General features: G+C 49.1%; 1 protein-coding gene across 5 annotated transcripts in view; it reads right to left on the bottom strand.

Moving 5' to 3' along the window:
* SNX8 (sorting nexin 8) overlaps window positions 1-13,824 on the bottom strand; it is a 43,064-nt gene that overhangs the window by 6,480 nt on the left and 22,760 nt on the right. For 3 of the 5 annotated variants that reach the window (XM_053276592.1, XM_053276591.1, XM_053276595.1), the window contains exons 2-10: window positions 12,682-12,872; window positions 10,718-10,835; window positions 9,487-9,608; window positions 6,446-6,526; window positions 5,347-5,507; window positions 4,220-4,352; window positions 3,380-3,448; window positions 1,878-2,027; window positions 658-807 (exon numbers count right to left, since the gene is read on the bottom strand). In XM_053276592.1, the coding sequence (XP_053132567.1) occupies window positions 658-807; window positions 1,878-2,027; window positions 3,380-3,448; window positions 4,220-4,352; window positions 5,347-5,507; window positions 6,446-6,526; window positions 9,487-9,608; window positions 10,718-10,835; window positions 12,682-12,872 (1,175 nt within the window). Of the gene's footprint in view, window positions 1-657; window positions 808-1,877; window positions 2,028-3,379; window positions 3,449-4,219; window positions 4,353-5,346; window positions 5,508-6,445; window positions 6,527-9,486; window positions 9,609-10,717; window positions 10,836-12,681; window positions 12,873-13,046; window positions 13,109-13,824 lie in introns of those variants that run through there. The other 2 variants (XM_053276594.1, XM_053276593.1) reach the window with 2 other exon arrangements.

The raw sequence follows: 13,824 nt of genomic DNA on the forward strand, positions 1-13,824 counted from the left end.
TGTCTAAACCAGGGATTCTTAACATTGAGTCCCTAGATGTTATTGGACTTCAACTCCCATAATCCCCAACCAAAGGCCACTGGGGCTGGGGATTATGGGAGTTGAAATCCAATGACATCTGGGGGCCCAACGTTGAGAATCCCTGGACACTGACTGGCAGCGTCAGGTAGGAGTCTTTCCCAGCCCTGCCTAGAGATGCTGTCAGGGATTGAACCTGGGAATTTCTGCATGCAAAGCAGATGCTCTGCCACTGAGCTACAGCTCCATCCCCAAATCTGCCTTAGCCAAGTCCAAAAGGGATTAACTCTCTAGAGACTATCTTGCTATTATGATAGAAAAAGCAGAAAGGAAGTCTGATCCATAAAGGTAAAGTAAAGTGTGCCGTTGAGCCCTGTGGCTGTCTTTGGGAGAATACAGGAGGGGTTGACCATTATTGCTTCCTCCGGTCCCGTGCAGTATGAGATGATGCCTTTCAGCGTCTTCCTATATTAATATAGGTGTTTCCCATAGTCTGGGAAACATAGTCTGGGAAACATACCAGCGGGGATTGGAACCAGCAACCTCTGGCTTGCTAGTCAAGTCATTTCCCCGCTGTGCCATCAAACCACCTGTTTATATTGCAAAGGGTTAAAAGGTACAACATGAGAAGATGCCCACCTCCTTATGGCCTTGGATCTGAGAGTTGACGAAAGCCCCCAAGATGTGAGAGGTGAGAGGCAAGTAGATGTGGATCAGTTGAGTCTCTTGATGCAGGCAATAGAGAGAGAAATAATTGCGCAGCTCCATGGTCAGGATAGCATTCTCCTGCTGTGAAAAAGGAGAGGGGGAAATCACCAGGATGCTTTGAAGAGCACCAAGGATAGGATATAAATACCATATTTATCCAGCACCTCCGGGTAGGTCTAGGCTTGCCTGTCTGAATCTCTGTAGAGCTGCTGCAAGTCAGAGAATATCACACTGAGCTAGCTGGACAATGATCTGACTCGACAGAAGGCTGCTTCCTTTGCATATCATTTAACATTCATAAAAAGATAAAATCATCATAGATAAAAACACATTAATAACACATTAAAACTAGAAAAACTGAGTCTCAGTTGAAGGCCGGGGAAAACAGGTACATCTTCAGGGGCTTCCTAAAAGCAAACAGAGAAGGAGATGCTCTTCTTTCAGCAGGGAGCATATTCCAAAGCCCTGGTCCCAAGTCACCACCAAACATGTTTGCAGGAACTGTAACCGGATATTTCTCCAGATAATCTTAATAGGAGGCAGGGTTCATGACAGAGAAGACACTCTCTTATATGCAGAAGGTCCCAGGCTCACTTCCTGGCAGCATGTTCCAGGTAGGGTTGGAAAAGACTCACTAAACCTCCTGGCCACCTACAACCTTGCCAAGCCCCTTCTAGCTTCAGAAATCCTACCAGGCACTTCCCAAAGGCATGAGGGCTAGAAACTTGCTTTTTAAAAAAATGTTTAAAAGATTGAAAACTAAGGTTCTCAGGAGATGGAATCCTTCACCCTACAACAGATCCTAGGTGTTGAAGCATAACTTCCCACTCCACAAATGGAAGCCTCTCCTGAAACGAACTCCTCCCAAGAGCACAATTTCCCTTTTGTGATCAGAAAGAAGGAATCCTTCGCAGAACAAAACAGTAGGATATTTGTCTGCCCTTGGGCAGAAATCACAAAGCACACAGAGCCCCAAGAGCTGTGCTCCCTGTAAGAGGGATTCCCAGACGTTGTTGACTACAGCTCCCAGCATTCCCAGCTACAATGGCCTTTGGCTGGGGATTATGGGAGTTGTTGTCAACAATATCTGGGAATCCCTCTTACAGGGAACACTGCCCAAGAGTTAAGTGAGCAGGCACACACTATCATACCTCTACAATTCGGGATTCCAACTGCTCCACGGACTCCGGCTCCTTGTTCTGTACAGTGGCGCTCATCATCTGCCTCTTCATCATGCTATATTTATGCAAGGCTCTCTGGTGCTTGTGCAGAACTCCCTTTTCGTGCCTCTCGCACAGATCCTGGATTGCAAAGAGAAAAGCAAGGTCATAAGCCCTTGGATCTTCTGTTTTTGGAGCAGTGGCCAGAGCATGACTCCACTAATCCACAGAGGATGGTCTGGTAGTCGGGATGGGGAGATGAGAACAGAGAAATCTACAGCACCGGAGAACAATGCTAAAAAGTTATTTTTATTTATTTTTTAAAAGGAGCTTTAGGATTTCCAGTTTCTAAACAAGGTGTTGTCTGGTTTGTTGGTTTGTTTAAGTGACCCAGCCCAACAGAGGGGGGGGGGGCTGAGTAGCCCTATTGATCAAATACATACAATCTTTGATCTGCAGTGATCTGCAGTCTGTTCCAAGGAGGGCCTTTTGAATTATTATTTTTTAAAAATGGTTTGTTAAATGGTTTTTAACCTACCTCACGGGGTTGTTGTGAGGATCAAGATAACCATGAGCTCCTCAGAGGAAGAGCAGGATATAAATGTAAAAATAAATAAACAAACAGAGGGTGGCAGAGAAGTGTCATAGGGACCATGGAGGGCAAGGATAAATGACCACAGCGGAATTCCTATTCTGTCAGCACAGTCTGCCTTTTCCTTGCTTCCCCGTTGCATCCCTTCCCAATACGAGTCAGAGGTAGCAGGCTTCTGTAGCCAAGAGCTGAGAAGTCTCTGGTTTGAATCTTGCCTTTGCCACTTCGTCTTTATGGGGCCTTAGGCAAGCTGCTCTCTATTAAATGCAACAATAAATAAAATAAATATTAGCCTCTGTCCCCTGCCTGCAATATAGGAGATTTATTGATTACATTTACAACAGAGGGTTCAACTGAACCTCAATCCAACCCACTCATCTGCAAAAAATAATAATTCAAAAGAGGTTTTGTCAGTTTGACTGAACTGAAAACTCTCTCAGTTGCCTTAACCCAGAATCAACCCCCTCAACACAAAAAGCAGTGACTGGTTCAGAGTGAGGGGTACAATGATCAGGCAGTCTGCTTTCAGTTATGATTAATGTTTTATTTTCTCCTTTTTCATCCTGTTGCATTTATTTTACCTGCAAAAGCCTTTTCCAAAACCCAAAAATCATATTATTCTGCATGAAATACATCTAAAGTGGTTCCAAGTGCTTGAACCGGTCACGGGATTACTTTTTAAAATTAATACCTGAAGTTACCACTCCCCCACCCAGCAAAAGGTGCATTTGCAGCTGCAGGAATGGCCCATCTAGCCACAGGCTCCTTCCGGTGCCTGGTCTGGCCTCAGAACAAACTCCCTGGCTGGTTTTCCATTGGCCTGATGCAATGCCCTCCAGCGCGTACACAGCTGTTGCTAAGAGATCCACTCACATACTGGCAAGGAGAGAGCAGGACTCACTTTATAGGACTGGAGCAAATCCAGGAAAAGGTTCAGCTTCTCCACCACATCATTCTCTTCCTGTTTACCCTAGAAAGCAGAAGGGCAAGTGAATGAAAGGGACAGTGTGAATCCGGGCAGCAGATCCATCCCAGCACAGGACAGGGAGGGGAGCCATTTCCTGGCCTCCAGGCCTAAGCCATACTTGCTTTCAGTCTCAGCTAACTACAGCGGGCCTGCCCTGGAGTGAGGGGCTTCGCTCTTAACACAGGCAGGTCCTCGGGAGGGCAGAATCCAATGTGGGGCGGGTGGGGGGGGGCCTCCAATCAGGGAATCGGACAACAGGGCCCAAATGCTTTACTCCACACTACTGGGGCAACTCTCAGGAACTAATGGCCTGGTTGCTGCTGCTCTACAGCGCCACCTGGATAATGGCAGAAAAATGTACTGCAGCTCATTCAGCCCACTTTGATATTGTGACCGAGGGAACTAACAGGGACTCTGCTGACCCAGGCTTGGTTCCCTGGTCTAGGCAACTTATCAACCAGGTTGTGTGCCTTGCCTCCCCTGGACTTTTTGAAAACTGACCCCCTGCCTGCCTTGGACTACGCTACCTGCCTCTGGCCCCTAGGAGTATCCACTCTAGAAACTGAGCCACACCTGTCCTGAACCACGCTACTTGTCTCTAGCACCTCCGGCTGCCAACCAGTATCCCCACAGACTTGACCACTATGGGACCCTGACTCAGGGAACCCAAGTACCAGGCCAGTCTTCATCAGGGTGTTCCTTGGGAACACCATACAAAGGGAAAGCGGACAGCAGCCAGGCGACATTATCCACTGAGCAGTGCCAACTGTTCACCTGCTGCACGGCTTTATCGGCTAGCAGTGCAAATTCCACAGAGAGGCCTTTCAGGGCCTGCTTCAGGCTCCCCCAAGCGCTGTTGTTCAGAGCAGCCCAGGAAGGCAGCGGGGTTGTGTCGGAGCCTAAGGCACTGTGGGAAGGAAAGAAGAACCCATTAGAATCTAGAAAGAAACTTTCGTAAAACCCACAGGCTGCCACACCACGGAGCGGGATGGGAGTTGTAACTCAACCACAGCTGGAGAGCCCAGGTTGCCTCCCCTTGCTTTCGGCCATTCAAACTCTCCTCATTGTTTTAGGGAGCAGGCAACTATCAGAGAACGCATCTCAAGTGGTACCCTAGCTCTACAAGACCGCATGAAACAGCAACGCAGAGACATCCAGCTTGTCCCCCACCCGCAAAGACACCCCACCTCAGGGGCGTAGCAAGGTTGGAGGGGGCCCAGAGACAAGATTTTAAAATGCACCCCCCCCCACTCACTGAGCTCAGCTCATGAAGTAAAGAAATCTTAAATGAGGCTGAATAGTGGTAACAAAAAGCATAGTTATGTGTGTGAAAGGTGTGCTTGCTCTCTCTCTCTCTCTCTCTCTCTCTCTCTCTCTCTCTCTCACACACACACACACACACACACACACACACACACACACACACACCCCTATTTGCCACAATAGAACATCATCCTAAATTATTTTTTAAAAGGTTTTGTAAACTGTAGACAATGCAAGTCATTTAATGGTACTAGAGAAAGACAAGCTGTTCTGGTAGCTTCAGGTCTTAAGACTCACATCAATTTCGGAGGATGAATAAAACTGAAGGAAGCCCGGGTGGGTGCGCGGCTGAGGGAGTCAGTCATGTGACTTGCCTCTGGGAGGCCCCCCAGACAACTGTCTCCCCTTGCCCTATTATAGTTACGTCCCTGCCCACCTCAGTCAGCCAGATCCAGGCAGACTGACTGCAAGAGAAAGCCCTGGGCCTTAATAAAGAGATGCTGTTTTAAGAATCCCTTTCTCCAGCTGATGGTGACCGAGGATAACCGAGTATGCAGGGCTCTATAGACTGAGCAAGTACCCCCTGGGAACCCACAAAACAAAAAATTACTGCATGACATAGGCCTGCTTTGGTCTACCTGAGTTCTTTGCCAAATATGAGGAGGTCAGCAGCGTTGTCAACTGCCCGGGAGGCTATCCTCTCCGCCCGGTCCCGCAGTTTGTAAAAGCTGTTGTAGATGTTTCGGATCAGCTCCCTGCTGGCAGCAAACTGTGCCTGGATGTCGGCTGGCAGGAAATCCTAAGGGAGAGCATAAGCTGGGTTGACTAATCCTTCAGGGGCTTCAGACATTGTCGTTTGTGCATCGGACAAGTCACAGGAGAGGGAAGCAAGAGGTTTGAACACTCAGCGGGAGAGTGTGTGCCAGCGTGCTTGTCACACACACTTGGAACAGAGCATGTTCTCTGCAATTCCTCATGCATATTCTCCAGCTACTCAGGAGGTTTCTGTCCCTTCAACCCACTAACTACCGGTGCCACAAACCGAGGAACTGGGGACAGTTTAATTGGCCTTTCACTGATACACGGGGCAGAAGAGAACACACATCATCTTTTAATGGAAGCCCAAGGGGGCCAATTTACAAATTGGTGAAACTCCAAGGGAGAAAAGGCTAAAACCCTTCTTTCCCTCGCTGGTTTTTAAACAAATGTGAGATGACAGAAGATTCAACCCTGGATCTCCAATGTCTTGTTTGGACCGAAGAGGCAAGGGCTGCTAATTGCAAATCCAGTTTATAGTGCCACTTCTGATCCAGTAGATGGTGCTACTACTAACGTTCTCCCACTACCAAAGAGAAAGAGTGAATTATCTCTTATCCCTAAAAAGAAGCAGAAATGCGTTTTCAATCATTACGACAGTGAGCAGAGTCTGTTTTTAATAGATTCTTGTACACGGCGTAGATGCTCTGTAAAGAATACACATTTATCAGCAGGAGAACATGCATCCCTCCTGCCTCTCGCACAAATCAGAGTCAACTCCCCGGTGGCAGTTGTGATCCTGCACACAGTTGGGCAGCTGGAATTCTATCGACGCCAATGAGATTTCAGCAGGGAGCAGGACTGCGACCAGTGACTCTTTTGGTCAAGGAAGCAGCTTTGGAGAATCCCCTGTCCCAGGTAAAGCGTTCTCTGTTTCCCAAACAGCCAGATGTTGTTCCAGTTGCACTGCAAAGGGAGTACCTTGGCCTGAGTTGCTAGTGTGCAGGTCATGAACTCGTCTCCCACACCTTGCACCAACTCCCTCAGCTTGTTCTGCACATCCTGGAAAAGAAAGAGAGACAGATTTAAAAACAACAACAACAAAAAGAACCACGGGATCAAGTCATTTCACCTCAGTCAGCTTCTGGCAATTCCAAGCTTATTCAGCATTCCAGCGTTTCCCTCCTCGCAGCAAAGCAAACACGTCCCAACATTTAACTATATCCTGCTCGGCAGGGCGGAGGGGACGCTGATCTCTCCCACCAAAGCAAGGCTGGCTTTATGAACCACCAGGAAAGAGACCAGCAGTGCCCCCTCCTTCCGGAGCAAAAGGCCTACCCCTCCCCATCACAAGCATGTTGCTCAGTCTTTCCCAGGATCCCTCATCCACCCTTTCCAGAGCTCTAGGAGAACAACAGGGAGAGGGGATTACAGCTCACACTGGAGCCAGAGCTTGGTCCGGCAGACTCTTCAAGCACCCACAGGCCTCAAACAGCTGCACGATGGTGCCAAGTATTGGCACAGGCCATGGCTGCCAAACACAATTCATCTGAGGTGGCCCTGTTGCCTGGGAACACCCCCTGCCACACACACACACACACACCACACACCATTGTGTCTTATTGTGCTGAAATTTTGGTCCGGTTCCAGGCCTACTCAACTTACCCTCCCAGCCGTTTTTGGACTACAACTCCCATAATTCCCAGCCACAGAGGCCAATAGCCAGGGATTATGGGAGTTGTAGGCCAACGTCTGCAGAAGGGCCGAAACTGAACAGCCCTCGTAATCCATATATGCCAGAGCAACACTCAGCACTCTGTGTTTCGAGGCAATATGTATTGGACATCACATGCCCAGCGGGGTGAGGAGGGAGGGACGACAAAGGGCATTCATAGAACCACAGCCCGTTAGAGCTGGAAGGGACCCTCTAGTCCAGGGATTCTCAACGTTGGGTCCCCAGATGTTCTTGGACTTCAGCTCCCATAATCCCCAGTCCCCGTGGCCTTTGGTTGGGGATTATAGGAGTTGAAGTCCAAGAACATCTGGGGACCCAACGCTGAGAATCCCTGCTCTAGTCCGACCCCCTGCTCCATTCAGGAAACTGCTCCAGCATTCCTGACAGAGGGGCGTCCAGCCTCCGTTTGGAAACCTCCAGGGAAGGGAGGCCCGACACTAAACAAGGCAGACTATTCCACTATCAACAAGCTCTCACAGCCAGGACATTCTTCCAAGGTCTGAGCTGACAATGCCTCCCAGAGAGGCAACTTCAACCCATTCGTTCCAGTCCTGCCAACGGAGAGCAAGTCAGCTTCTGCTCCTCTGGGACAGCCTTTCAGAGATTTGCTCATACATCCCTTAGGAAGAGGGCTTAGTATAGAGCAGAAGGCGCCTTCCAGCCCTGCTTGTGGGCTTTCAAAAGCACCCAGACAATTGCTCTCGGAAACAGGAGGCTGGACAAGATGGATCTTTGGTCTCATCTAGCAGAGGACTTGTCAATATTTCCTCCAGATACCGCGCAGATAGGTAAGCGGGAAGTCAATATTTAATTAAATAAATGAATGTAATCTGAATGTAAAGCTATTGTAAAAGCCAATAGAAATTTAAAAGGGGAAAAAAAAAAATTCCTCCAGATACAGAACATCCTTTGGGAGGCTCTTTTGCGGATTCCTGCTTATGTGTTCTTGATTGGCACAGGACTGAACTGCACCCCAAACCACTGTCATAGGCTGCTGCCAAGTTCTGTCAGTTCTAGAACTGCTAAGCCCACTCATCATAGGAGCACAGAAAGCTGCCTTATACTGAGTCATGGATGGAACCATTGCCCCATCTAGCTCAGGATTGCTTACACAGCAGCTTCTCTAAGATGGCAAGCAAGCGTCTCTCTCAGCCCCATCTTGGAACCTTCTGTTCTTCCCAGAGTGGCCCCATCCCTTGAGGGGAATATCTTACAGGGCTCACATGTAGTCTCCCATTCAAATGCAAATTACGAGGGCAGAATCTGCTTAGGGAAGGGGAAGATTCATGCGTGCCAGCACAAGATCAGCTCTCCTCCCATGCAAGCTAAATGCAATGCACAGGACACATAATCAAGATGGTCTGCATTCTGCACGCACCATAGATTCTGGTGCACAGCTGACCTAGAGCTTTACTTTAAAAGCATGCATCTAGCCCTCAAGGTTCACACAAAAAGGAGCCTGGAAATATACAGCAGGATCTCCTGAAGATTCCGAAATCTAGGGAACGTCTTGGGCAAGGCAAGTGGTAGTAATGGATGCATAATTAATCCATGGAAGTGAATTAATCCATCGACGGAAGTGATGGCCACCAGCTTGGATGCTTTTAAGTGGGACTTAGACCAAGTGATGGAGTTCTACCAAAGAAAACCACAGGGCTCTGTGGTCGCCAGGAGTCGACACCGACTCGAGGGCACAACTTTACTTTAGGTCTATCAATCAGGTCTAACTAGTCCTGATGGCTTGAGGCTACCTCCAGGCTCAGAGGCAGGATGCCTCCGAAGGTAGCTGCAGGGTAGCAGGAGAAGGGGCATGCCTTCATCTCCTGCTTTCAGGCTTCCCAAAGGCGTCTGGTGGGCTTCTGATGGAAACAGAATGGGACGACACGGGCGTTGGGCCTGACCCAGCAGGGTTGTTCCCATGTTCACTCCTGCAACCCATATAATTCCCTATATGGTCCTCAGAACGCCTCACAATCCCTAGTGCCACACGCACACAGACAGGAAGACAGACCCCAGCAGCTATTTCTTTCTCTTCTGCCCACCCCTAACGTTGTCAAAATCACTTGGATTCTGCCACAAGCTTAGCCAACTCCTTCAGGCGTGCGTACAGTCAGGGATCAGGGCCATCATTAGCAATGGCTGTAACACCTGCCCTGTTGGCCTCTTGCAAGCCAAGATTAGGCTTTCAGTTAGGGCAAGGCTAGTAACAAGAGCATCCTGATGCACAGAGGAGAGACACACAGTAGGCTCAACCACACACAGAGACAGCACTGCTCAGGATACTCACAGATCCACTGAAGGAGAGGAAGAGCTTCAAGAGCACGTCTTCCGAAAAGGGAGGGTGTCGTGCCACCAGGTTAATGAAACGTTTCAACGCGCGCCGTCTGGTCTCAATGAACTCACGGTCAGCTGCAGCAGGGAAGACAGTCTCGGTTATAAAATGGGGAGTCAGTTCAATTCAATTTTTTATTACAGCCACGGGTCATACAAAAGACATAAAAAAGCATAGACATGGGGAGTCCAAAGCCTTCATCTTTAAGACACTCTTTCTCCCAGACCCACCCTGCCCGGTAGCACCTCTGTTTATAAATGGGGCTGAGCAAGGAATGCTATTGCCTAGTCTTGAACCTCGCCAATTCCATTCACTGGCCTGATGGTTAACACGGCACCCTTCCTTTCTCGCTTTGCCCAGTTCCAAATCTACAAACCTTGCTAACCAACCACAAGAGAAAGCCCTAGAAGTAGGCAGGGATACCTTAACATATTGTTCTGACTGGATCTGTAGGCTATAAAAGCAGCTAGGGTGAGAGGGAAGAAGTGTCTAGTGGCTACTCGGGGACGGGCCTTCTTCTCCACTGCTGCCCCTGGGCTTTGGAATGCGCTCCCTGTTGAAATAAGAGCCTTCCCATCTCTGACAACTTTTTAAAAGGCACTGAAGACATATTTGTCCACCCGGGCTTTTAAACAGATTTATAGTTTTAAGAGTTTTAAATGTTGGGTTTTAAATTATTTTAATATGCCAATCATTTTTAATTTTGTTTAATTTGTATTGTTTTCATTGTACACACTGCCCAGAGATGCAGGTTTGGGACAGTATATAAATATGTTAAAATAAATGAATGAATAAGTGAATATATAAAACCATCAGGAATTGCACAATAAAAACCTCCAACAAGGGCACAGCTCAGAGACAAAGCATATGCTCCCCTGCCCCAAGCAATGCTACTGCACAAGTTGTATTTCAAATGCAAAATTCAAGTTCTCTAAATAGAATGTGCGGGTTTCCTTCTCATAAGTGCTGAAAATTTTAGAAAGAAGTTGCTTTGCGACTTTAGCACCTAGTGCCTTAGCCTGCTCCTTGAACCAGGGCCTTGCCGGCTAAGCTTCTCCTTAGATACCCAGGATAAGGGTGCTAGAGATGCCCCAAACATAGATGCCCCAAGAGTAGACTTTTGCAGGCGACCTCTTCTTCTTCCATCCCACTCCACCGCATCCTATCCCATCAGCCCAGGACTTACCTCCTAGCATTCTTTTTGGCGGAAGAGCTGGGACCATGCGGTACGGGAACTTCTGGAGGAGCATCTCATGGAAGACCACAAAGTCATTGTACCGCCTGTAGACAGAGCACTTGAAGCGCTACCGGAAAGACAGAGGGAGACCTCTTCAGTGCCTCAGCAGGGCCACTGCCGTTCTTTGGACTTCAGAGACCGGCTGGATCAGACCAAAGGTCTAGCTGGTTGCAGTGCTGGCGAACCAGAAGCCACTGGGGGCATCCACAAAGAGGGACACAGAAGGCTGCCGTATACTGAGTCAGACCCTTGGTCCATCTAGCGCAGTATTGTCTGCCCAGACTGGCAGCGGCTTCTCCAAGGTTGCAGGCAGGAATCTCTCTCAGCCCTCTCTTGGAGATGCTGCCAGGGAAGGAACTTGGGACCATCTGCATGCAAATACCCATCCCCTACGGGGAATATCGTACAGTGCTCACACACTCAAATGCAAACCAGAGCATCCCCTGCTTAGCAAAGGGGACCATTCATGCTTGCTTCTAGGAAGCTACCTTATACAGAGTCAGACCAATGGTCCGACTACAGTAGCTCAGTATCGCCTGCTCTGACTGGCAGCAGCTCTCCAGGGCTTCAGGCGGGAGTCTTTCCCAGCCCTGCCCGGAGAGGCTACATGCAAAGCAGATGCTCCACCACTGAGCTATGGCCTCCTCCCCATGAAGGCGGCTGCAGCAGCCCTCACTCTGAGCCATGGTTGCATCCTAAATGGAGCCCACCTGGCCCTCCACAAGGTACGAGGCCTTCTAGATGACGCAGCCGGGGAGTAGCCAGGCCCTTCTCCTGGGCTGTGCATCTGGCGCTTTTGCTCCCTGCTTCCCACAAAACGTTTTTGCTTCAACATGCTTGCAGTTGACAGTTTGTGTCCCACAGCTGCAGCTCTTTGCTGATTTTCTGCTGTTTTGTTAATGTTCTTGGTGTATCTGGATTAATCTGTTTATTGTTTATTGAGTTTATTTGTCTACAAACTGCCTTGAAAGTCTCTCTAAGTGAATGGCAGTATACGAATTAATTTGTGAAGAAAGGCCAGAGTTGTGTATGCATCCAGAGATTTTTTGAAAGGGCTGTGCAGGCAGCAATCTAGCAGGGAGGACAAGTTGCTTTTCCATTATAAACCAGGCTGCCTGTGAAGCCAGGGGACTGGCAGTAGTCAGAACTTTTCAAAAACATCTCTAGCCGAGGCAGAGATCTGGGGTTGGATTTTTTCCCCAAACGGAAAATTTCCCCATGCTTTATTTTTTCGTGGAAACATTTCTATTTCTAAAAATGCATTGTTTCATAAAAGATATTCGTAGCACTGAATGGATGCCAATGCAATGCGAGGCAATGCGAAGCTTATGAGAGAGACAGTACGTGCACGTTTCACATGTACGGGAAATTAGATAGGTAGATAGATAAAAACGTGCATGGGAAAGTTTGCCTGGGAAAGGAAAAAAACCAAAGAGTTTTTCAGAAAACCCGTATCTCTGAGCAAGCTTTTCTCCACTCTCTCTGTACAGTGTGGTCCAGGCAACAGCCTATTCCTCCTCATTCCTGTGGTGATCCAGAGGGAGGCACTTTAAACCGGGCACTTGCCAGGACCCCCAAAACATGCAACAGCATCGCTATTCTTGCGCCAAACCACCCACCCATGAAGATCAGAGGCAACAGGAGAGACTTCTTGGTTTCGGTGCTCCATCCCTTCCAGGTTCCATGGGACACACGACCTGCAGCATGCATGCTCTGAGGGGCCCCAGAATCCTGGACTCAGCACTGCCCAGCCTGCCTGCAAGCATATGCCACTGGCACACGAATCGCATTTCAGTTCTCTTGGCATCCCCTTTGGGGGAAAGGCTTTGCAGCCACCACCAAAGCTGGCCCGTTGTGCACAGAACTGATCCGAGAAAGGCTCTTCCTCCTCTTCCCTTGCTCCCTCCACTTACCTTGCTGGAAACTTCGTACTCCACATGTTTCAGAAAGAGGCCTTTTTTCTCAGGGATCAGCTCCACCTGCACCGTGTCCTTGCTCAACAGCTCTTGGAGGGTGTGGGAAAGCACCAGCGGATTCCCCCCGGGCGTCTGCATCGGAGGCTCCTCGGGTTCCTTCCAGTCACTTATCAGAGGCTTTGTCGAGTCTAGAGGAGGAGGCCATGAAGAACAGAAAAGCAAAACGTCAGGCTAGGGCTCGAGACAACGCTGCGGCGTGCTTGAGAGGCACTTCTTCACAACCTGTCACCGAAGCAGAGGCCAAGAACACCCAGCAAGCCGCTCCGCCCAGACCCAGCAACACGCAGTCCTGTCCTGCCTACGGAAGAGACAGCACCACGCAGCCTGGGACATCCCTAATCGCACCGAAGCACGAAGCCAGCTGCTCTCCTCCTCTCCGCCTCGGTCAGGTGCCAAGCACTGTGCAGCGAACCAGCCAAGAGGCCTGTATTTCCTGCCTCGCTTGCTCCCGCTAACACAAGAATTGGAGCGAATCCCTGAGTCGGCATTCTGGGATCCTGCTTACAAGGACTGCCAGGAGGAAAGGAGCGGTTATTTTCACTCCAAGCACCTTAAAGGGTTTCAGGGTTTCCTCTAGCCCTGGAGGCAAGCAGAGAGACTTCATTTCACAAAACTTTGAAGGGCAGAGAGGGTGGGCGATGCAGAGATCAGCTAGCTCGGGGGTTCTCAAACTTGCCTCCCCCCCAAAAAAAAGATGTTGCTGGACTACGAGTCCCATCATTCCCAGCCCAATGCTGGATTAGATGGACCTTTGGTCTGATCCAGCAGGACTTTTCTTAGGCTCTCTCTGACAGGGAAATGCAGGATTATTGAGCACATGCAAAGTGCTTTTGTACTCTCTGCACGGTTGCACAACTTCAGCCCTCCAGCAGACGTGCAAACTACAATTCCCATAATCCTTATTGGCCACTGTGGCTGGGGATGATGGGAATTGTAGTTCAAAAGCTGCTGGAGGGCCAGTGTTATGCAGCCCTGCTCTAAGGAAGGGGTTCCCAACCTGTGGTACTCTAGATGTTGCTGAATTACAACTCCCATAATCCCCAGCCACAATAAATTTTAGATGGGGATGATGGGAGTTGT

Source organism: Hemicordylus capensis, chromosome 13 (genome assembly GCF_027244095.1).
Source record: "Hemicordylus capensis ecotype Gifberg chromosome 13, rHemCap1.1.pri, whole genome shotgun sequence".
In the NCBI taxonomy this organism is placed as follows: domain Eukaryota; kingdom Metazoa; phylum Chordata; class Lepidosauria; order Squamata; family Cordylidae; genus Hemicordylus; species Hemicordylus capensis.